Source organism: Taudactylus pleione, unplaced genomic scaffold, assembly GCF_031769625.1.
Source record: "Taudactylus pleione unplaced genomic scaffold, aTauple2 ptg000259l, whole genome shotgun sequence".
Taxonomy (NCBI): Eukaryota; Metazoa; Chordata; class Amphibia; order Anura; family Myobatrachidae; genus Taudactylus; species Taudactylus pleione.
This window is the reverse complement of record NW_028284661.1, coordinates 1012886-1037709: the sequence shown is the minus strand read 5'-3', so window position 1 is coordinate 1037709 and position 24824 is coordinate 1012886. Positions and strand designations below refer to the sequence as shown.

The 24824-nt window shown below is 42.4% G+C and overlaps 1 protein-coding gene across 1 annotated transcript in view; it reads right to left on the bottom strand.

The window, feature by feature from the left end:
- The window catches only part of LOC148514744 (G protein-coupled receptor family C group 6 member A-like), a 37240-nt gene extending 13163 nt beyond the window's left edge, over positions 1-24077 (bottom strand). Inside the window, exons 1-5 of the mRNA XM_088480998.1 lie at positions 23889-24077; positions 19637-19934; positions 18075-18920; positions 16661-16873; positions 1572-1689 (exon numbers count right to left, since the gene is read on the bottom strand). Of these exons, the coding sequence (XP_088337124.1) occupies positions 1572-1689; positions 16661-16873; positions 18075-18920; positions 19637-19934; positions 23889-23971 (1558 nt within the window). The 5' untranslated portion in view covers positions 23972-24077. The remainder of the gene's footprint in view (positions 1-1571; positions 1690-16660; positions 16874-18074; positions 18921-19636; positions 19935-23888) is intronic.
- Between the last annotated feature and the right edge of the window lie 747 nt (positions 24078-24824).

Genomic DNA, 24824 nt, shown 5'->3' with positions numbered 1-24824 from the left:
ATATAATCTCCATACTATACACGTAGTCTCTCATCTATAAGGTTTTATGTATTTAATAAGTTAATAAGTTAATAACTTATCTCAGTATATGCCTATTTCCATTGCTCGTATATATGTTCATTATTTGTTGTTTTAGACTGTCAATATATGTATGTTTTTATTTTTTTTATTTCTTTATTGTGTATTCCTCTACTTTAAATGTTTTAATATTTGTGGTTTGTGCATATAACAGAATAATGCTGTACCACTAGCCTTATTGTTATGTTATCATCCTCTGGCGCTAATATACCCATCTTTGCAAGCTTTATGATCCTTTTTGAGGTAGTGCCAATATCCTCATTTATATTTGGGTGCAAGTTGCTCGTAATACAGGCTATAATTTATTATGCGATAGACCTTTGAGAGCACCACACAGTTTATAACTGTAGGCATAACTGATAATGTGTGGCACTGAAGTGTTTTTAATCTATTCAAATACACTATGGGGCATATTTACCAAAGCTTAGATAAAGATAAGGTGGAGAAAGATAAATTATCAACCAATCGGCTCTTAACTGTCATTTTGCCGGCAGTGTTTGAAAAATGACAGGAGCTGATTGGTTGGTACATTATCTCTCTTCACTTTATCTCTCTCCAAGCTTTGATAAACCTCCTCCTTAAAAGGCGTTTGTTGTCAAATGCACATTTTTTCAAACTATTTCTTCATCTGAGCACTAATTTGCAAATATTGCGCAATGCCTATAAATATGCAAACTAATCAATGAATAAAAAAAGGTAGGTCCAATGTAACTTATAGTGATATTAAGTAATGCTTTGTGAGGATGTTTTCATGTGTGACCTGAGTTTTACATTAAAAGATAGTGTATGTGTGGGCCTGTACTGCTGACCATACACTAGTACGACCAGCATAAGATGCAATTCATCATACGATTTCCCTTGAACTCCCAGGCAGCTCCCTGGTTGTCCCTGTCGCACGATTTGGTGCTTTTTGACACACAATGTACATACGATTATAATGCTGGCCATACACTAGCGTGATTTTGGGCCGATGCACGATTTTAGACGCATCGTACAATGCATTGTGTGGAAATTGTGTAGTATTTTTTAGGTAGGAATACGATCCGATGTGCGCTCCCGCCACTCTTATATCGTATCTAATGATCAGACGTGCAGCCCTAATTATCCGTTGTAATCGTATACAGATCGTGTCGTGTATTTGCTCATGCGATGCATCGTGCGTCCAACCGTCCGAGAGTGATATTTTAGTCTATTTAAATCTATTATGATCGCATATTTTAGTGAGGCACACGATCGATCGTATCACGACCCGTCGTATAAGGGCGCATGATCGTACGTGATCTCGTATATACATCGTGTGTCAAAAAGCACCAAATCGTGTAGCTGGGACTGCCAGGTAGCTGCCGTGGAGATCAAGGTAAAACATATGATGAATCGCATCTTATGCTGGTCATACTAGTGTATGGCCAGTGTGAGACTGCATTTCAGTATCAATATTTTTGACAGCTGCACCATATAAGTCCTTCTATTTTTTTAGTGTATAAAATGCTTACCTGCTTCAGGTGAATAATAATTCTCTGTGCATCCAACACATTCATAGCAGCAGCTTATGAGAGAGTATTTTCTATAATATCCAGGAATACATGATTTGGAGCAATTAGAAAAGGGAACCTGTAAACGTGCATAAATAATATATATTAATATATTGATTAAATAATGAATGGGCTAGCTTATAATGATGCTGTTTGATATGTATAATCTTTCATACACCATACCTCTCAATGTTACTGATTTCAGCAAGATAGTCCCAATGTGAAGGCTCTGGGCCTGATTCAGAGCCGGACGCTCTTTCAGAGCGCTCGCTCTGAATCAGTGCCCGCCTTTTGTTTTTTTAGAGTGGCCTCCTGGCCGATCGCATAGCTGTGGTTTACCACCCACAGCTAGTGCGAGCGGCCAGGATGATGGTCGCGATGGTCAAGACCATCACGACCATCGGACTTGCGACGAGACCCTTGTGGTAGGGTCTCTTTGCCGCAAGTCCCAGTGGACTTCTTGCTCTTACAGTCTGGGCAGGCACGCCCCCGGCACGCCCACCAAAGGGGGCGTTCTGTCACTCACCATCAACAGCACTCCCCCTTTGGTGCGAGACCCGGAGCGACGGCTTGCCCGGCGCTATCCGGGTCTCGCGCATGCGCACGACGGAGCAGCCTCCGTCGTGCGCATGCGCACTTGCCCAACATCGACCCGCTTGCGAGCACTCGCAAGCAGGTCAGAATCAGGCCCTCTGTCCCATTGGGATTGCTTTATCCAGATCACTGATCAGTTGGGTAGAGCATCAGTGAATGAGTGCTGTGTGCATATGTTGCTGGTACCCATGACAAAGGTATTAGGAGGGCACATTTTTTTAGCACTAGGAATTCCCCTAGGGGTGTGGCCATGCCCCCTCCATGATACGCCCCCTTGTCCTGAGAAACTGACCATCACTGTTTGGAAGTAGGCTTTCAATACATTCCTGGAATGTATAGGAGATTCATAAATTTTGTTTAGTTTTCCCGGACTTCCATTCAGCATGAACATGAATTCATTACGGATTTCTAGTAACTGGCATCACATAACATTTCCTATGACTTCAACTATAAAATCAGTAATTACCTTGACCAAAGATCTTACCCTAATAAAGTATAATTCAGTAAAGGATAATATTTCTATATCTGGCATTAGTAAGTAGCTTTTATTTGTTTAATGACAGAATATTATATTCCAGATTTCCATATTTAAATAAATGCTATTAAATAACACCTGTCACACCTGAGGATTGGTTTTGGGTTGGAACAGGCATGGGAGACTGAAGAGGAGATTTGAGAGGCATGGATGAATTTAGGTGGTTTGAGCCGGGACCTCCTTACGTATAGATGTGAGGAGGTAGAGATACGACAGTGGATGATGGGCCCGAAGGCGAGAACACGATAGAAAGCCTTTATTGAACAGCAGGTTGGAATGGAACTGAGTATATAATACTGAATGAATGAGCAGAGTCGGATTGGGACTGAAGATGCTGGATTGAGAGCTGGATCAGTTTGAGACCGATATTGTTGATTTGAAGAACTTGATGGAATTTAATCTGAAGTTGAAGAATTGATGAACTTGATTGGTTGGGACATCACGAGTGATGTTAGTAGGATCGCCCACAAACGGCAGGCGTTCCTTTGGGAACACCTCCATTTGTGCAGCCACCCCCCTCCCCGCCTACAAAACGGGGCGAGCTGTCGATCAACATCGACAACTGCCCTGTCTTGTAGTGAGCCCCGGAGCGACGGAGCTGCCGTCACTCGCTGGGGCTCGCGCATGCATCCGCCGAAGGCAGCGCATGCGCAGGGGCCAAACATTGACCCGCTTGCGAGCGCTATGCGCTCGAGAGCAGGTCTGAGTCAGGCCCTTAATTCATAATAATCCGATGTTGCTGAATTGATTAACTTGATCTGCAGGGACCGATGTTGAGTAATTGATGAGTCCGATGTTGGAAGCATCAGATGAGACTGATGATTGAAGGTATCGGTTGGAAGCGATGGTTTCTGTAAGAACAAGTCTCAGTGGTAAAACCATACTGGTGTGCAAGATGGTATAGGAGACATGTTTACCAGATCTTGGAACTGGATATACCTGACTGGGACCGTTAAGATACAGAGTACCTGAGAGCTGTAACTTTAGCAAGAAGTTATGTTGTACTGGCACAGAGGCCAGTCAGGAAATTTAATTTATAGGGGAGGATCCCCAGGGATTGGATGCTGCGATCAGCTGGTCTGGGAGCAGCACTCTGAGTGGTGGAGGAGAGTCAGGTGACAGGTGATAGTTTCCAACATGGCTGCACCCATGCTGTTGTTCTGGAAGGAACTCTGGCTGCAGTTTGTATACCATCATGCTGGGGAGGTACGCTGTGAGTGCAGAGAGCCATCTCCATACTCAGTGACAGGACACTGAGCAGACGAGACAGGAGTAGAACTCAGCACCAGCAGGAAGCGATGTGCAGCGTGAGTGGGTTTCTGTGCTATTCGGGAGTGATGCACAGCGGGAGCGGACCTCAGCACTAGCCTGGACAGGTACCGGAGAGGTAAAAATAAAAAGCTGGTTTTAAGCATCTGGAGCTTGACAGAACCCCCCATCCCCCTTGATGGGTGGCCCCAGGACACATCTTGGGCTTTTATCGACATGTGGTATGGAACGCTCAGATCAGCTGAGGCGCATCGACAACAGAGGCAAAAGTCCAGGAATGCCTTTGGAAGTGTTGAATGAAACCACTATGACTGGTTTCAGTAAAGAAATATGGAAGGACTTTGGTATCCTCTGGAAGGGAGGTATCTTGAATTTAAATTAAACTGGATTGATTACACTCTCAATGGTGAATGGCCCAATGTAGCGGGGCACAAGTTTTATAGATGGCAGTCTTAACTGCAGATTTCATGTAGAGAACCAAACTCGATCACCTTCCTTGAGACTGGGAACTTCTCTCCTCTTCCTATCAGCAAACTTCTTGTACTACTCATAAGCCTTCATAAGGGAGGAGCGAATCTCTTTCTCTTAGAGAAGTGCTGCAAGGTGCGGTCAGCAGCTGGAACCTCTGAGGCAGGAAGAGACTGAAACTCAGTAACTCAAAGGTGAAGACCATAGGTGGCATAAAAGGGCATGGAACCAGATGAAGAATGATGTTGATTGTTGTGATAAAATTCAGGATAAGGAAACAGTTCAACCCAGTTATACTGAGAGGAGCATAGAAATAAATGAAGAAGTAACTCCAGGTCATTGTTCACTCTTTCCATCTGACCATTGGACTGGGGGTGATAGGCAGTGGAGAAATTGATTTTGACTTGAAGTGAAGAACACAAGGAATGCCAAAACTTGGCGACAAACTGCACTCCCTGAGTCTGAAGATTTCTTTTATGAATAATTGAGCCAGCTTTGGAGCTGATGGAAGATCGGAAGTGAGCCATCTTGGTGAACTGGTCACTGCAACCCAGATGGTATGGAAACTTGTTTGAAACCAGAAGATTGGTAATGAAGTCCATTGACAGATGTGTCCACGGCTGATCTGGAAAAGAGAGAGGAAGTAACTGCCCAGCTAGAGACTGTCGAGGCACTTTACGCTGGGCATACTTTTACTAGAGGCAATGAAGTCTTGGACATCTTTTCTGAGAGAGGAACATCAGTAAGACCTGGAAATTAAATTGAAGGTTTTCTGTATGCCTGCATGATCTGCGAAGCAGGAAGCATGATCCCAATGTAGCAGTTTCTTGCTTAATGCGGGCTTGACAAGAGTATTCCCAACAGATGGTGAGGATTCTACTCTGACTGCAGAGAAGGCCACTGGATAAATGATGAGATGCTTCTCAGCGTATGTAGTCTCATTTTCTTGCTCCATGGAGTGAGAGACGGCATAGGCCTTTCAGTTCTGGACCCATGGACGAAATTACAATTTGAAGTGAAATCGTGAGAAGAAGAGAGCCCATTTGGCTTGCCTCGGATTTAGACAATGGGCTGTCTTAATATATATAAGAGGTTTTTATGGTTTGTGAGAATGGAAATTTGATGCACAGCTCCTTCCAAAAGATAGCCTCAACCTCTAAAGCTAACTTAATAGTAAGAAGTTCTTGATCCCCAATAGAGTAGTTGCACTCAGCTGGAGTGAATCTTCTGGAGAAAAATCCACAGGGGTGGAGAAGACCATCAGGAGCGCATTGAAATAGCACGGCTCCAACTCCTACAGAAGAAGCGTCAACTTCCAAGATGAATGTCTGTGAGACATCAAGTTGGCAAAGAACAGGAGCTGAAATTAACTTCTGTTTGATTTTTTGGAAGGCTTCCTTTGCTTTGTCTGCCCATCGGTATGGATTGTCACCTTTCCAGTTAAGCGCGGTGATAGGTGCAATGATGATGGAAAAGTTCTTTATGAATTTGCGATAGTAGTTCGCAAACCCAAGGAAGCGCTGTACAGTCCTGATAGTATTAGGAAGCAGCCATTCTTGAATAGCTTGTAGTTTTTCTGGGTCCATTTTGAGACCAGAACCTGAAATGATATATCCTAGGAAGGGAATGTACTTGACCTCGAAGACACACTTCTCCAACTTGCAGTACAGATGATTGGAACGGAAACATGTCAAAACCTTCTTTACTTGCTGGCGATGTTCTTCCTGATCATTGGCAAATATGAGAATATTATCAAGATAGATAACAGCATGTTTGTACAACAGATTGCGGAAGACTGTCACGGGTATTAAATATAGAGTCCAACATGGCTGCGCCCATACTGTTGTTCTGGAAGGAACTCTGGCATGCAGTTTGTATACCATCATGCTGGGGAGGCATGCTGTGAGCAAGTGATTCAAAGAGCCATCTCCATGCTCAGTGACAAGACACTGAGCAGACAGGGCAGGAGTAGACCTCAGCACCACCTGGGAGCATTGCGCAGAGTGAGCGGACCTCTGTGCTGTCCAGCAGTGTTGCACAGTGCGAGCGGACCTCAGCACTAGCCTGGGCAGGCACTGGAGAGGTAAACAGGTGGTTTTAAGTGTCCAGAGAGTGATATCCCTGTGTTACAAGAATGATGAATTACCCTGTGAAAATCTTAATTTTCCCCTAGTTTTGTAGAAATTAAGTGATGATGAATAGACCCCTTAATATTTTTAAAGATCAAGTTGGATGTTCACCAGTATCACGTCTTGAGAAATGGACACAGTCTAATAACAAGCTGGAGCCACGTTGTATCTTTAATGCTTTGGAATCTCACATCACTGTAAGTCACTGCTGGTGATGACAATATCTGAACAGCGATCTACAGTAGTGATCTGTTGTTTTTTTTCTACATCAAATTGGTGGAACAGATTTACATCTTTACAGCTAATTAGCACTGTAGGAAGCTTCTGACATCACAGATTATACACAAAGAAGAAATACAAGTGCACAACTCCAAAGTAACTGATGTATTTCACTTTTTTATTTTTATTCTTCATATGCGGCCAGTGGCTGCTCTTAACACTTCACTTTTCTTATTAGAGCGGTGCCTTGGGGTGGTTTAGCTGGGCTAGTTTGGGGGTGTCCTGCGCTCTGGTTTTGAGCCCTAGTATGTTAGGGACCTGCCCGACAAGAGGTTACCCGGATATGGTGGGCAAGCCTATAACCTTAGCCAAGATTATGCCAAAAACCTCTATTGTATTTACTGCGAAATGTATTTATTTATATATAATCAGTTAATTTGGAGTTGTGCACTTGTATTTCTTCTTTGTGTATATTTCAATGGTCTCCACAGCACCTCCAATTATATATATATATGTCCAGAGGGCCTGATTCAGACCCGCTCGCGAGCGCATTACGCTTGCAAGCGGGTCGATGGTGGCCCAGTGCGCATGCGCACGACGGAGCCGGCTCTGTCGTGTGCATGCGTGAGACCCGGATAGCGACGGGCAATCCGTCGCTCCGGGTCTCGTACCAAAGGGGGCGTGCTGTCGATGTTGAGTGACAGCACGCCCCCTTTGGTGGGCAGGCTGGGGGCATGGCTGCCCAGACAGAGGCGTTCCCTGTTAGAGCCGAAAGCACTCTGGGGCTTGCAGCAACGAGACCCTACCACAAGGGTCTCGTCGCAAGCCCGATGGTCGTGATGGTCTTGACCATCGCGACCATCTTCCTGGCCGCTCGCTATAGCTGTGGGTGGTCACCCACAGCTATGCAAGCGGCCAGGAGGCCGCTCTAAAAAACCAGAGGGCCGGCCCTGATTCAGAGCGAGTGCTCTGTCAGAGCGTCCGGCTTCGGATTCAGGGCCAGAGTGTGCAGTCTGAGATCCATTTTCTTTGTAAACTAATTAGTGCATTGATTTGCACACCTGGGAAGCCTGAGCCACTTCCCACTCAGACTAGCACCTCTACTACACTGGTTTAGAGCATGGAGACTGGCAATGTAATATGCACACCAGTCAAGGCACAATATAGGTAAGTCCTGCTAATATTTAGAAAGTGTAGTGCAGCTTTGGTTCATTTTTGGGGTGTGGATCCCCCTAGATTGCTTTGCTGATCTGCTTCAGGGCACCTCAGTATAACACATTTTCCTTTAACACATTTTAATACTTCACTGTCTGTTTCCTTTATATATGTATTTCACTTTTTAATTTTTATTCTTTATATGCGGCCAGCGGCAGCTCTTAACACTTCACTTTTCTTATTAGAGCGGTGCCTTGGGGAGGTTTAGCTGGGCTAGTTTGGGGGTGTCCTGCGCTCTGGATTTGAGCCCTAGTATGTTAGGGACATGCCCGACAAGAGGTTACCCGGATATGGTGAGCAGGCCCATAACCTTTGCCAAGCTTATGCCAAAAACCTCTATTGTATTTACTGCAAAATGTATTTATTTATATTGTGACACAGTCAGATTAGGAGATCCCTCTCCTGGGTAGGGGACTCCTTCCTTACACACACACAGCAGCAGGGAAGCAGCACACCAGTCTGGATGCGAGTACAAGCTGGTCGGCACCAGTCTTTATTGTACAAATGTCAGAAATAACATAAAGAAAACATAAACATAAATCCTAGCCCTGTCGGGGCACTAACTTCACAGGTGGTTCCCTCACTACTATAACCTGGCAGGGCCTAATGCCCTCACCAACAACAAAGGCACAGCACAACACTCACAGTTAGGTTTTCAATTGTCTCTGAGCAAACTCCCTGTCTGCTCTCCCAGGTGAGACAATCAGCCCTAAACACACTAGGCTTATATTGGCCACTCTCAGGTGGAAACCCTAACAAGCCTGTTACCAGGCTGCGAGAACCAAAACCTGGAGTGGCCGTGGGTGGAGCCCTCCCTCTCCTCTCACCCACAACCCCCAGGTCCCAAACCGACTTTTCAAAAAGCCACAACTCAAGCCTGCTACACTGCAGACTTTCTCCTGGGGATTTAAAACACATAAGACAGGAATCTGGGACAAATGTACCTGCCACAGACCACTTTACCAATGATCCTATCACATATCCCCCCCCTTTGTTTCGACCTGTGGGGCGGAACAACTGAAGCCCCCAAACAATGAACGCGTGACAAAGCATCAGCATTGGCCAGCTGGCTTCCTGGCCTGTGTTCCACTGAAAATTTAAAAGTTTGTAACGCCAAGAACCATCTCGTAATTCTTGCATTACTGTCCTTATTTTCAGACATCCACTTCAAAGGGGCATGGTCAGTGATCAACTTGAACTTTCTTCCAACCAAGTAGTACCCGAGAGCCTCTAACGCCCATTTTATGGCCAACACCTCCTTCTCCACTGTGGCATAGTTTCTCTCATGTACATTCAACTTTCTGCTAAGATAGAAAATAGGGTGTTCCTCACCCTCCTTGTTCTGGGACAGGACCGCTCCTATACCTACTTCTGATGCATCAGTTTGTACTATGAATTCCCTTTCAAAATTAGGAGTCATCAGGACTGGTTGGGAACACAACGCTACTTTCAACTCCTGAAAAGCTTTCTCTGCCTCAGGACTCCATTCTACCATGACTTTTTGTTTGCCTTTGGTCAGGTCAGTCAGTGGGACTGCCATGGTGGCAAAGTTGGGTATAAACCTCCTGTAGTACCCTGTAATTCCCAAGAAGGCTCTCACCTGCTTCTTATTCAGAGGCCGTGGCCAGTTTTGTATGGCATCAACTTTATTGAGCTGAGGCTTTATCAGGCCTCTGCCAATGGTGTATCCCAGATATTTTACTTCCTCCATGCCTAGACAACACTTTTTTGGGTTGGCAGTCAAACCTCCGTTATAGATGGAGTCCAACACTGCTTGTACCCTGGGTAAGTGAGACTGCCAATCAGGACTATGAATGACCACGTCATCCAGATAAGCAGCCGCATACCGTCTATGGGGCCTTAGAATCCTGTCCATCATTCTTTGGAAGGTAGCAGGTGCCCCATGTAGCCCGAAGGGCAACATCTTGTACTGAAACAAGCCCTCTGGCGCTGAAAAAGCTGTCTTTTGTTTGGCGCTCTCGGTTATCGGTACTTGCCAATACCCTTTGGTTAGGTCAAGAGTGGTTAAATACCTTGCCGTCTCTAGTCTCTCAATCAGTTCATCCACTCTTGGCATCGGGTAGGCATCGAATTTTGAAACACTGTTCAACTTTCGGAAGTCATTGCAGAAACGCACACTCCCGTCGGGCTTTGGAATCAACACAATGGGACTTGACCATTCACTATGTGATTCTTCAATAACCCCTAACTCTAGCATATTTTTAATTTCTTTCGACACCGATTCTCTTTGTGCTTCTGGTAACCTATAGGGCTTTAGATTAACTTTAACCCCTGGGTCAGTGATGATGTCATGTTTAATGACCGAGGTTTTCCCAGGTACGTCAGAGAACAGCACCCTATTTCTGATCAGAAACTCCTTGACCTCTTGTTGTTGAATTGCCGACAGGGTTTTTGCCACTGTCACTTCGGGAACTAAGGGCCCTGGATTTACTGGAGGGGCTCGGACGGCCGACAGTACCGTTCTATCTTTCCAGGGCTTTAACAGATTTATATGGTATATCTGTTCCGGCTTTCTTTTCCCCGGCTGGTAAACTTTGTAATTGACCTGCCCCACTCTTTCTAAGATTTCAAAGGGCCCTTGCCATTTAGCCAAAAGTTTATTTTCCACAGTGGGAACCAATACTAACACTCTGTCCCCAGGAGCAAAGCTGCGTAACCGAGCATTGCGGTTGTATACCCTCTGCTGTGCCTGTTGAGCCTGTTCCAGGTGCTCTCTCACTATCGGCACTACCGCAGCAATTCTCTCCTGCATTTGAGAAACATACTCAATCACCATTTTGTAAGGACTAGAATGCCCCTCCCATGTCTCTTTGGCAATGTCTAGTAACCCCCTTGGGTGTCTCCCATACAACAAGTCGAAGGGTGAAAACCCGGTGGAGGACTGGGGAACTTCTCTTATGGCCAACAATAAATACGGCAATAAGTAATCCCAATCCCTACCATCCTTGTCGACCACTTTCCTAAGCATGTGTTTTAACGTCTTGTTAAACCTCTCGACCAGCCCATCGGTTTGGGGGTGATAAACCGAAGTTCTTAACTGTTCGATTTTGAACAGGCGGCATAACTCTTTCATGACTTTTGACATAAACGGTGTACCCTGGTCAGTTAGTATCTCCTTGGGTATACCCAGCCTGCTAAAGGCAATGGTCTTGGTTGACGTATTGCGCAACGGGATCGCTTCCGGGTACCTGGTAGCGAAATCCATTATGACCAGAATATACTGGTGTCCCCTGGCAGACTTCATTAGGGGTCCAACCAAATCCATCGCTATTCTTTCAAACGGCACCTCTATAATAGGCAATGGAACTAGTGGACCCTTAAAATGTGGCCTGGGAGCATGATACTGACACTCAGGGCAGGATGCGCAAAAGTCAGACACCTCTTTATGAAGCCCGGGCCAGAAAAACCTCTGCATTATTCGCTCAGTGGTTTTCTCTACCCCTAGATGGCCTGCCATTATATGACCATGGGCCAGATCCAACACTGTTCTTCTGTAGGCTTTGGGAACTATTAGTTGTTCCACAATATCTTCCCCCTTCTTAGTCACCTGATATAACAAATCCTGACACATTGCCATGTGGGGATAGGACAAAGGACTATCAGGGTCTACGGGTTTACCATCAACTACTTTTACATTCTCCCTGGCTTTTACCAAAGTAGGGTCATTCAACTGCTCCACGGCAAAGACCTCTCTTCTGACCTCTAAATCAGGCAGATGATCACCTGGCCCAACAACACTTCCCACCTCAATGGGAGGCACATCAGTTGGCGGGCCACCGTCACGTTCCACATTCTCTAGTTCGCAAACCATAGTAGAAAAAGGGAATAACTCTGACTCAGAAGAAACTCCCTCCTCCACTACATCGACAACCTTCTCAAATGGATCGGGGTTGTTCACCTCTGGAACAAAACGGCTTTCCCACAACTTCCAGAAGTGAGCAAAGTCTCTCCCCAATATTGCATCGTACACCAGACCATGCACCAGACCCACAGAAACTATAGCAGAGCCACATGGTGTCTCGATGTTCACCTCGGCCGTAACATAATATTGAGTATCCCCATGTATGCAGGTCACACCAACAGTTTTCCCTGTATGCCTCAAGGGGTTCACCAGCTCAGCTTTTATAAGTGTCACCAAGCTACCAGAGTCTAACAGTGCCTCTACTCGGTTGCCATCTACAGTGAGTACACACATGTGCTTATCAGTCTCAGCCTGCCGGTCAGCCGTACAGGCTGTCTGTGCAAAGAAAGACCCCCTGTGGTAGACATGAGCAGTATCACATTGCATAGGTTCAGTTGTAAGTGAACAATTAGCGGCAATATGGCCGAAGCCACCACATTGGAAACACTGAGTCATATTAATGTCTAGTCGTTTACGGGGCAAGAACCTTCCTGGCCTGGCAGGCCTGTCTCCAGGTTCTACACCCTCAGTCTTAGGTACATTCCACCACCCAGCACCCTTCTCCCCTGGAACAGTCTTACCAGTGTCTGTGGGAGTTCGCCGGTGCACCATCGGGGCTCGGTGGGGCATACTCATCAGCTCCTCAGCCGCCACGTACCTCTCCACCAGCTCAACCAACTGGTCCACGGACCTAGGGTCTGCATGGCTCACCCACTTGCGCAGAGTCGCAGGTAACAATCGCAGGTACCGGTCCATCACGACCCTTTCCACGATCTGTAGTCCCGTCAGCGTCTCGGGCTGTAGCCATTTTGAGGACAGATGGACGAGGTCATGCATCTGCGAACGTGGAGGCTTGTCCATATGGAACTCCCAGCGGTGGACCCGTTGGGCACGAACAAAGGTGGTGACTCCCAAGCGAGTTAGGATCTCCTGTTTTAGTTTTTTATAGTCCTTGGCATCAGCCAGGCATAAGTCGAAATATGCTTTTTGTGGCTCCCCAGACAAAAAAGGTGCCACCAGACTTGCCCACTGCTCCTTGGGCCAACTCTCCCTTTCGGCCGTTCTTTCAAATGCGGCGAGATAGGCCTCCACATCATCGCCTGAAGTCATCTTTTGAAGGAAGTGACTGGCTCGTACGGAGTGAGTGGGGGTGGGAGGACCAGTAGCAACATCTCTGGGCCGGGCGACCAGGTGCTGTACCACCTCTTTTATGGCCTGGCAGGTTTCCTCGATGGCGACCTGTTGTTGCCTCTGGGCTGTCTCCAAGGCCAACAGTTGCACCTTGGTGGATTCCTGCTGAGCCCAGGTAGATTCCTGCTGAAGTTTGTTCGTCTCCTGCTGAGCTCTGGTAGATTCCTGCTGAGCTGCTGTAGCTTGGAGCAAGGCCTTAATCATGTCCTCTATTTTGTCCTGGGGTGTAGGTTGGAAGCTGAACCTTGCCTCTCTGAGCATTGGCTGACGCCTCCTCTATGGGACTCCAAGGACACAGTGTTATTTCCACACTCACAATTTGGGTGTCTGTCCCTTTAATTTTTAAACAGAAAGTTTTCCTCTTGCTGCAACTTCAGTGTGTGTGGGTGCCTGCATTCTCCACCATATTGTGACACAGTCAGATTAGGAGGTCCCTCTCCTGGGTAGGGGACTCCTTCCTTACACACACACACAGCAGCAGGGAAGCAGCACACCAGTCTGGATGCGAGTACAAGCTGGTCGGCACCAGTCTTTATTGTACAAATGTCAGAAATAACATAAAGAAAACATAAACATAAATCCTAGCCCTGTCGGGGTACTAACTTCACAGGTGGTTCCCTCACTACCAGAACCTGGCAGGGCCTAATGCCCTCACCAACAACAAAGGCACAGCACAACACTCACAGTTAGGTTTTCAAGTGTCTCTGAGCAAACTCCCTGTCTGCTCTCCCAGGTAAGACAATCAGCCCTAAACACACTAGGCTTATATTGGCCACTCTCAGGTGGAAACCCTAACAAGCCTGTTACCAGGCTGCGAGAACCAAAACCTGGAGTGGCCGTGAGTGGAGCCCTCCCTCTCCTCTCACCCACAACCCCCAGATCCCAAACCGGCTTTTCAAAAAGCCAAAACTCAAGCCTGCTACACTGCAGACTTTCTCCTGGGGGTTTAAAACACATAAGACAGGAATTTGGGACAAATGTACCTGCCACAGACCACTTTACCAATGATCCTATCACAATATATATTCAATTAATTTGGAGTTGTGCACTTGTATTTCTTCTTTGTGTATATATCAATGGTCTCCACAGGTAGCACCTCCTTTTATATATATATACGTCCAGAGTGTGCAGTCTGATATCCATTTTCTTTGACATCACAGATTACTTTAGCGATTCCATCAACAAGGAGCAAAAACACATTCATTATGTAATCCATTAGGGTAAGTATTCTTTAAGGACTGAGAGGAAATGTACCATACCTTCGAGAGATATCAGGAGGATTTAGCAAAGCTTGGAGAGAGATAAAATGGAGAGAGATAAAATACCAACCAATCAGTTTCTAAGTGTAATTTTTCTAGTACAGCATGCAAAATGGCTTTGCTGATTGGTTGGTATTTATCTCTCTCCACTCTATCTCTCTCAAAGATTTCTAGCACAGCCTGTAATATGACAGTTATGAGAGAATATAGGGATAATTACAGAAATATATAGCAGAACTCTCAATATAGTAAACAGAAATGATGTGGTACAGTAATGTTCAATTTTCTCTACTCTGTAAAATGTACTTTTAAAACTACATAATAATAATATTAATAATAATAATAACAATAAACCCAACAATGTCACAATTAAAAGTGTTCATAAAATGTAAATAAATATCCACTAAATAAGTCTAGAGTGCAAAGTATATGGCTGCAGTATGTAACAAGGTTGCAAAAAAAACCTATTCTGTAGGCTTTTTAATACCAGCCAGCAAGAAAAGCTATACCCAGATGGGTGCAGGATGCACTGTGACAGATTGGAAAAAGGTTCAGAGGTAGATGTATCAAACCTCACAGAGAAATAAATTGCCCATTGCATCTAATCAGCTTCTTCTCAGATTATGAGAGTGCTCATGATATAATTTGCCTAGTACACCACGTGTAAAGTTTACTCACTGTCATATGTATGAGGGTGATTAAATAAATAAGGTAACAAGACCTTTCATTGCGTAAATGTATTCACTCATACATACATATATGTATAATCAATAGTATGGCCTTGGTACAGATTATTTTTCCACATAGTCCCCATACTTGTCAAAGCATTTGCTCCAATGGTACACCAAGGCATCTACACCGGCATAGAAGATATCAGTGACAAGAACCTCAAGCCAGGACATGATGGCTTGCTGAACTTCACTGTCTGTTGTGAATCACTGTCCACCCAGGTGCTTCTTATAGGGTCCAAAGATATGAAAATCACTCGGTGCCAGGTCAGGGCTGTAGAGAGGATGATCCAGAACCTCCCAATGTAGCGTCGTAACAACTCACGCATGCTTTTGGCTGAGTGTGGCCTGGCATTATCGTGCAGCAATAAGATGCCTGTTCGCAGCAATCCAGGTTGTTTTCTATGAATTTCCCTCCGCAATTGGTTCAATGTATCAAAATAGCCGCCAGCATTCACAGTATCTCTTTTCCAGAGGAAATCAACAAGAAGCACGCCTTTGTGGTTCCAAAACACAGTCGCCATGACCTTCTTTGCTGATGGAGTTGTTTGAATTTCTTTGAAGGTGGGGAGGATGTGTATTTCCATATCATGGATGCTTGCTTTGTCTCCGGTGCCACATGATGCACCCATGTTTCATTGCCTGTAATGATACACTGCAGTAGCTGCATTCCCTCCTCATGGTACCACAAGGGCTGGAGAGACAGTCCCATCCTATTGGTTTTGTGAACTGCTTTGCTTTCAGTTGCTTTGGTACCCAGTGTGAACACTTTTTCCTGTACCCCAGTTGCTCATGAATGATGTTGTGCACAGTACCCACTGAGATGCTCAGCACATCAGAAATATACGTTTGCACATGCTTTCTATAAAAATACTGGGGGATAGGCTTTTAGTAAAAAAAGGATAAAAAGTGACAGTCACTAGTCCGTCAACTCCAGGTTGCTTTTTTTATACAAAGTATTGCTGAAACACTACTGTACTTGCAGCATTTCACTTTACCGGGAAATAATTATAAAACTATTACATATTCTTTGTATGTATAAATAAACGAGCCCTAGACATCATGCTTTATTTAAATTAAAAAGAACAGTAAAAATATGTCTGATGAAGTAGGGATTTACCCATCTCTCTATATGGGAGAAGGATCAAACCATCTAAAGAGTATAGTGGAAAAGGTGTCATAGCAGCCAATCAGCTTCTAGCTTTGATCTATCAGGTACATTCTGTAAAATGATAGGTGGCAGCTGCTTGGTTGCTATGGGTAACTTCTCCACCTGATGTTTAATGCATGTGTCCCAATGTTTGCATCATTTTAAATGTCTTATAGAAATTTGCTGTAATTTTATTCATGTTGGAATAATGAAACATCATACTTCTGTAGTATTTATGGCTTACTTGCTCACTTCCATAACGGTTCTATATTAAACAGCTATTTGGGTCGTCAACTACATAAAAATGCAGTAATATTCTGTCCATGATTGTATAATTTGCCTCATATAAATGTATTTGTTGTCTTACTAACCTGATTATTGTCTGTATTCCATAGAAGAAGACTTTTATTCATGTTGATCACATCATCCGATATGTTATAGGTACCAATAATCTTAACTTCTGTATTTTTTTGTATAGAATGCCAAGTAATGACATCATATCCGATTAAGACATCACCATTCTCATCAAAGTGGAAAGTTTCACCATTGTAAGAAAAATTACTGTTCTTTAATTTTTCAAGTAGCTACATAAAACAAAATATTATTGTTACTAACTTCTAAAATGCCATGATTTAAAGATTTTGTAGCTGGGAACTGTTAGTGGTAACACCAGTCTGTTGAATTGGAATGTATTATGTTTAATCAATCATTGATGATCACAATCATTTGATGTAATTTATATGACATATAATTTTGTTTTAGAAATTATATGCAACCCCTATGAAACATAGCCACTTATCTGAAAACACACCTTGGGGCAGATTTACTGTCCTTTGGATTTACAAAACCGCTGCCTTGACCAATGGATGTCAAAGGGCACCACAAATTGATGCTAAAAAGCTGGATTTAGCATTAATTACTGTTGTTCTTTGAAATCCATCTGTCAAAGCTGAGGATGATTGGCGGCTTTGTAAACCTGTCAGATAGGAGATCTACCCCCTAGACTGCAACATACAGTAATATGTATTTGTAAATAGATAACTTATTTTATTATATATATAGTATACTAGAAGTTTTACTGTTTGATGTCTCTGTATAAATATATGTAATCTCCTGTCAGAGTGTGCCAATTTTTACATGTATATTATATTACATAAAATCTAGATTTTATGGGCTTAAACAGAGAAAATACAACATAAATATATTATTTTTTAAATGAAAAAGACAAATTACATTTTAAATTAATCGTATAAATAGAAGTGGAGTAAAGAATACAAACATAAAACAAAGTTTCCTTTATGTTTGTTTATGTTCAGTTTATACATGTTGTGATCCTTTCCTTGAATTTGTCATTTATAGTTTATATTCTGGTTTCTTTGATTATGTTTGCAGAGAATTTGACTTCAAAAATATAAAATTCAAAAAGGGTTTTGCTAGTGATTTTGTACATAACACATGATACTAATGCAATTACTATACATCACACATGATACTGATACTGTACATGCTAAAGTGGAACAGGGAGGGGCTTGAAACGTGTCTCAGTTTAAAGCCCACAACATGTCCTTTACATGTCATCTGACATGGTACCTGACAAATTTCTTGCAAACATTCATCGTTATATTGACTCTAATCAAATATAATAACTCAGCAAAAAGTGAGTGTGTTACTTGTTTATAAAAAATAGATTAACTAAATATCAAGATCCCAGCAATAATACCATGCACAGGGCATGGTTGATCAATATATTTTTTTGGTTAAGTAGTTAATTGTGTTTTCACTTACCTGACTTGGTGGGAAGTCTAAATTATTTTCACAATTTCCATCTGTGCATAAAATATCCTTTACTGAATTCGCTATGGCTATAATGGCCAGGTGTGTACTGTATGTTTTGCTCCATTCAATACTGTCCAGCAAAAAGTTATCATTTGCAAAAGAGAGGTTCTTCTGGCATGCTAGAGGGGACTTCAGCTGTAGCGAATCATTGAGAACACAATTTCCAGAAGATGAATTGATGCACTGAAGATATTCCCTGTATTCTTCTGTACAATCAAATCTTAATTGTTTATATTCCTCAAGAGCATCATTGTTTGAATCAGTTTTCAGGTTTCTTAGATAATCTTCAAATCCTTCAACATGACTCATTTTGAAATTTATTCCAAGAACTGTACCAACCTTTGCAATGTTTTTAATATTCATAACTTCCATCGAATTTGACCAGCTATCACTCCCAATCCAAATTTTGGATATATTCAAGTTAATACACTCTGTTAGAAGTTTGCTGACAACAGGATCTTTTGCAATGACAACCAATACATTTGTTGAACTACTTTTTAATTCATTTATTACAGTGTTTAAAGATGCTTGCAAAGTAGGATGGCCTACATATGACGGCACAGTTTTCGAGAATGCCGTACAGATTCCCACTTGTTTAAAATAATAATTTAAAAGATCCAGAGCAGATCGGCCATATTCATCATCACTTGCGATGATTCCAACCCAGTTCCACTGAAATGATTTCACCAGTTCCACAATGGCTTTTGTTTGGTGTATATCACTTGGAACAGTACGTAAAAAGGAAGGGAACCTTATTTTGTCACTTAAAATGGCAGCAGATGATGCTGGGCTTATCTGCATACAAAAAAATGACATAAACCAGTGTTAGCTGTGTCATAAAGAGAAACATTTTCAAGATTTAAAAAAAATGCTCTGTGTTATAGACAGAAATCAGCATTCTTAGGCACATTTTTACACATTGGGCCTGATTCAGAGATCAAACGCTAGTTGACGGAGTCACAGCTGCGATAATATGCAAATGATAGTTTCAGCCATCCCCTTGTACACTAGTGAGCGCCGGATAGTGCAAGCACTGAGACGCCCATTTTCTGTGCTGCTGTATGCAGTAGCACTGCTGGTGGGTCTAAGCAGCTCACCATTGGCACACCACCATGTCCACCAACAAAACTTGCACCTGTCTATGATTGGAGCAATGCCTGCACCTGAAAATGGCCTCTGTGTAAGCGTCTGTGCATCTGAGAATGCAGCCGGCTTTCACGGACATGCCTGCGACACTCCCAGAACACACCACCATTGTAGATATTTTTGCATTAACTTTAAGCCACCTCCTAGACACCACCCTGGAAGACACATCTCCCATTGTGTGTACACTCTGTGGTACGCATGTGCTGTAGCAGTTTTCAGAATATTTTGCGCATGGGCAGCAGCAAATATACGCTCAACTCCACCAACATGGCATTGCGTTCCATTAGTATTCACCTCTGAATCAGGCCCATTATGTTTTAATACAAATTATATAGTAAATCATGCAATGTAAAGTGCATATGTACCTGTGGTATAAGATAAATGCCGAGTGTCCTGGAAATTGCAATGGAGATTTCTGAATATGTTTCTCCAACAACAGCTTTGACGTGAGGTATACGTTGTTTGTTGCTGCATTCTGAAGAATTATTTATAGTTGTAGTTTCTGGAACTAGTCTCAGTGTGGATTCAACTGCTTTCAAAGTATAAGAACATGAATCATAAATCTCATAGCCCAATGTAATTCCTTGTAACAAGGTGGAATTATTAATATTTTCAATTGCATAGACCATAGAAAGTGCTTCAATCATACTTCGTACGTATAGGCTGAAACAAAAAAATATATATTTTGAAAATGAAAAGGATAAAAAACAATCACCAATAAAACCAAACCAACAATACAGCATTAATATTCACCAGTGTTTTGAAATTATGTTCTAAAAAAGTGCTTGTTAGTGTGATATTCCAAACAACTCTCATATAATGCTACTTATTTACAGAGAGATGTTTCTAAAATCCCAATTTGGTAAACTACTACAGCTATTAGAGGCAGCTGGGACTTTCATCCTAGCAAGTAATTTAGAACAGGAAAGTACAGTCTATGATAAGATGGTGATGTCTTCTCATCACCAGGACAAAAAGTATTGTCAAACATAATTTGAAAATTTGAATTTTATTTGAAAGATCTTTCCAGAAATTACCTTTTCAGTGAGCAAATTGTACACTCACACACAAAACAATGTAAATATAACATATTTAGTATACTGAATGCACAGTGAAGAGGTCTCTTAACTCTTTCCTGACTGCCAAATTAGACCGAGAAAAGATCTCGCTATGATCAGTAGGCACTTTCTGCCTTCCTCATTTGTTTGCAGTACTGTGTTTGAGGGTCATATCATTCATCTCCCAGGCACATGATCAGTAAAGCACAATACTCTATCTTAGTTGAATCAATTAAAAGCTTTTGGAAATGTTTTTGCGACATCAACTACAGTAGATGACTATCTTGTCACTGTCTCTGAATGACACATTTTGTATTAGCTTCACAATGAATAAAATTTACCAAAACCCGTAAAAATGCCTCCATTTTAAAAAGCCCCCCAAAAAATAATCACATTCTGTGACATACTTTGGAGGGGAATTTCATCTAAATATTGTTTTTTCTAGTTTTGAAAATGCCACACATCAGCACACAATACTAGGAGTTTTCACCTTCAAACTTCAGAATTTGCTATCTTGCAGTTTTTCATGGTAAAAACACAGAGCACAGGCTATTTGTGACGTATTTAAAACTCCTAAATCACAGGCAGTTTAGACAAAATTACATGTCATTTAGGGGAAACTGCCTGGTAAAACTAGGCATAAAACAGACAATATTACCCTACGTTAGCTAGAGTAATGGAAAAAATGTAACAAAGAAATAAATGTAAAAAAAAACTCTCTTTCCCTTTCTGTAACAGCTTGTGATCTCATCATTGGGATCAGTGTTCTAATGTGGTGGGGCCCAAGCAACTAACGTACAGCAGCTACCCAGCCCAATGTTAGGTTCAAATATAGTGCCCATTTAAAATGAAAGATCGCTGTAATTGACTGTCCTTCTATTAGTTAGGTGGGCTTATCAGACTATACATCATTTGGCTCTTTTTTCTCAGTTCCTTGGGAGCAGCCTACTAATCTATAAGTATTTTTGTCTTTCCTTATAGAGTCTAATCAAGCTAAGAAGATTTCAGTTAGGTTTTAGTTTAGCCAATGCCCTACAAACATGTTGTGAGCACAATAATATGATAAATAATAATGGGGAAATTAACTATATATTATTTACCTTACTATGTGGGCAGAATCCTCCTATTACTGTTTATACTGTATATATCTACAGGGACACAATTCCACATTCATAATAATAAGAGGTCACTGTTTTGATTTTAATTACACTAAAATAACATAATTATTTGTTATTCTCTTCTGTGAGGCAAGACTTGTAATGGCCACTCTTGTGTCACTCTGACTTCATGATGGCCAACGTGCTATGAACCCTGCAAGTTGAGCCAACTAAGCCCAATACTATCTAAGTTGCAAAAAGTAGTATTAACCTGCACTTTCATAGCCTGAATTATCAGTGCACACAAGTGCACCACTGATTGCAGAATCCTGATTATCAGGAATCTGTGCATTCACAGGACCCATTCTGTGCATGGGCAGAATGGGTCCTGCGTAATCGCATGCAGGTACCCATATGCCTCTGCCTGATTGACAGGCAAAAGCTATTATGGGGCAGTGCGGAGGCCGAGATGACCTGTGTTCCCGGAAACAGGGGCATGTCGCCTCCATTTTCTGGGAGTGGCTGGGTCAAGACCTACGTCTATGGACACAGAACCCTGGCCTCGCATGCCGGCCAGCCTGAGTAAGCTGAGGCTTACTCAGCTGGCTAGCGCCATCCAACATCATGATTGATGGTCATGATGTTGATTCCAGGCTTTGACTTTGGACGCAGCACTGGGATCGTAGATGAAGCAGTTGGTGTCAGATACCTCCTGCTTTATTTGTATTCTAGTAAGGACAAAATTGCAAAGTTGCTTGTGCGCTGTCCTTAAATTCAGGTCCTTAGGAAACAGTGTATGCAAAACAAAAAAAAATCCAAAAATTGTGTAGCACTGTATCACTCCAGAGTATGGTCCTTTTTCTTGTATGCTCACCTTAAAGAGGTGGATAAGGGGCCTTGCAAGGTTTCTTTCTTATCTTTTCCTCAAGCTCTGAGACTACTCAATTTGCTCCAAAACAGGGCAATGAGATCAGGTGAACCATGAAGTAACAGTGCTTATATAAAATGGCTCCATGCCAGCAACAGTATTGTTTTGATCGACCCCAGTGTTCTACATTACAACAAAATGCCTTGTTGTTACATCTTGGTAGTGATTAGTGTTTTTATCATATTAGCTAAATGAGAATGTCCTGCTAGAAGGGAAGCAGCATGATTTTAATCTTATATACAATGAAATAAAACATTGAAAGCAATACTTTTTGAAAATGTACCAATTTCATATTGAAACATCACAGATTTTACTTGCTGCAAAATAACTCAGGTTTAAAGTACTGCAAATTAGGGATGTGCAGGCTTGGATAGGTTCGAGTTTGCACGCCGAGTTCGGATTTTTCCCTCCAAAAAAACGGAACTCAGAACGAGGCAAAACGTCATCTTGCATGGACAAACATCATCATTCCTGGACTTTGTCCGGGAATGATGATGTTTGTCCATGCAAGATGACGTTTTGCCTCGTTCTGAGTTCCGTTTTTTTAGAGGGAAAAATCCGAACTCGGTGTGCAAACTCGAACCTATCCGAGCCTGCACATCCCTACTGCAAATGCTTGTTGCTCTCTCTGGGGAATTTGAAATATTTTCCTTAACAGCAGATTGTGACAGCACTAGACACTTGGCTAACCAGTTGGACAGCACTGTCAAAAACAAACACTATATTGAATTAATAAGTGAGCTTAGTGTATGCGCCACAGTAAAATTATCAAATGTCCATGGCTCTATTCATAAGAAATGTCCAAAAATTACAGGTTACAATTAATCTCATTGTAACTTTTATTGTATTCCTATGGGTGTTTTCTTACTTAAATATATTAAATAACCTTGATAAGTAATATATGTATTTTATTGCTGTGCTGGGGAGGGGAAGTATACAATTTAACAATTATCAAAATTATATGACATGGCTTATACATAACATGGAAAATGTGACATTTACATAATTTGTTGAACACATTTTTTGTATTGGACAAAAAAAAAAGACACTAGATCACATTTACAGGTACATTTACTAAAGATCTGTTTAGGATTGTTTTCAAAACTGACTGGTATCATCAATTATCAACGTCGGATTGCAGTTTAAAAAAAAAGAAGTTACTATGCATCGGTTTTGACTCTCATTTAAAATCCGAATTCGATACCCATTGGATTTCAAACCCCTATATCACAGCATATCTGATGGCAAACCCACTGTCAATCTATGATCTGTGGAGGTTTCTTTTGGTATAAATGTTAAAAAAATAGTTACAAGTAGAAAAATGTTTGACCCCCCTAAAATCCATAATAAGTCACTAGACAGTTTAATGTTTACATTGCCAAATCTAAATATCTGAACATCTATAGTACACATTTTATAGTTCTTTTATAATAACAAATAATTAGGGGAAAAAAATAAGAAAGAGGGTAACACATTTTTTCAACTACGCATTTAAAATTTAAATATTTGTTTGAAAACAAATAGTAATACAAACCTGCTACAAATGAAACTATCATTTTCCTTTCTCTGTAATAAGTTTGAGACTTTTTTATGGATTGGTAAAATCCCACCAATCATGATGTCCCCAGGTAGGTAAGCTATAGCTTCTTCATATATGTCACATGGCCATACATATCTCCAGCTGGAAATTATATGAATGGCATAAAATAGCCAATTTACAAACATCATGAACGGTGTCCACTGCAGCCAAGAAACAAAATGAGAAAATATTTTTATTCCGTGACATATATTAAGCAAGAATGTTGTTTTTCTCTTTTCAGGAAATAAATAGACATTCCACTGTTGTCTCAAATTGCATAGGCTTTCAATAATGTTTCTGCTGGAAAGTCCCCCAGTTAGGTTACACCCACAACATACTATTTCCCGAGAGTCCTGCTATTAGTCATTCAAGTGACCTTAAAGGTACATGCAGAGATGAACACAAATGCTCCTGGATTGTGTGCACAGGAATAAAATTGTAAAATCACCCATATGTTGTTGTATGCGTCTCTGCAGTCAGACTCAGGGGCACCAAGAGGTGGGGGGGCGAATACTATTTACCGGGGCCCGGGCTTAATGAGGGGCCCAGCGGGGCCGAGGTCCGGTGCTGCCCTCTCCTCCCTCCCAGCAGCGGTGCAGTGGGAGACTGCTCATGGCTGCTGAGCAGCAGCCACAGCAGTCTCCTATGCCTGTGGGGGGGAATGATCACACTGATCGCACCCCCCGTGGCTTTGCGCCGGGCTGAGGGGCTCACAGCACCCCCCTCCCCAGTGCGCAACACTGCGAAATGTGTTTTTTGTTTTTGTTTTGGTAAAGGAGGTGTGGCCACGCCTCCCACAATTAGGCCATGCCCCCATCTTCACCTGGGCCCTTGGTCAGACTGTGCCTGTCCGTACGGTTGATTTCATAGCTGTCATCATCATCAGTTCGT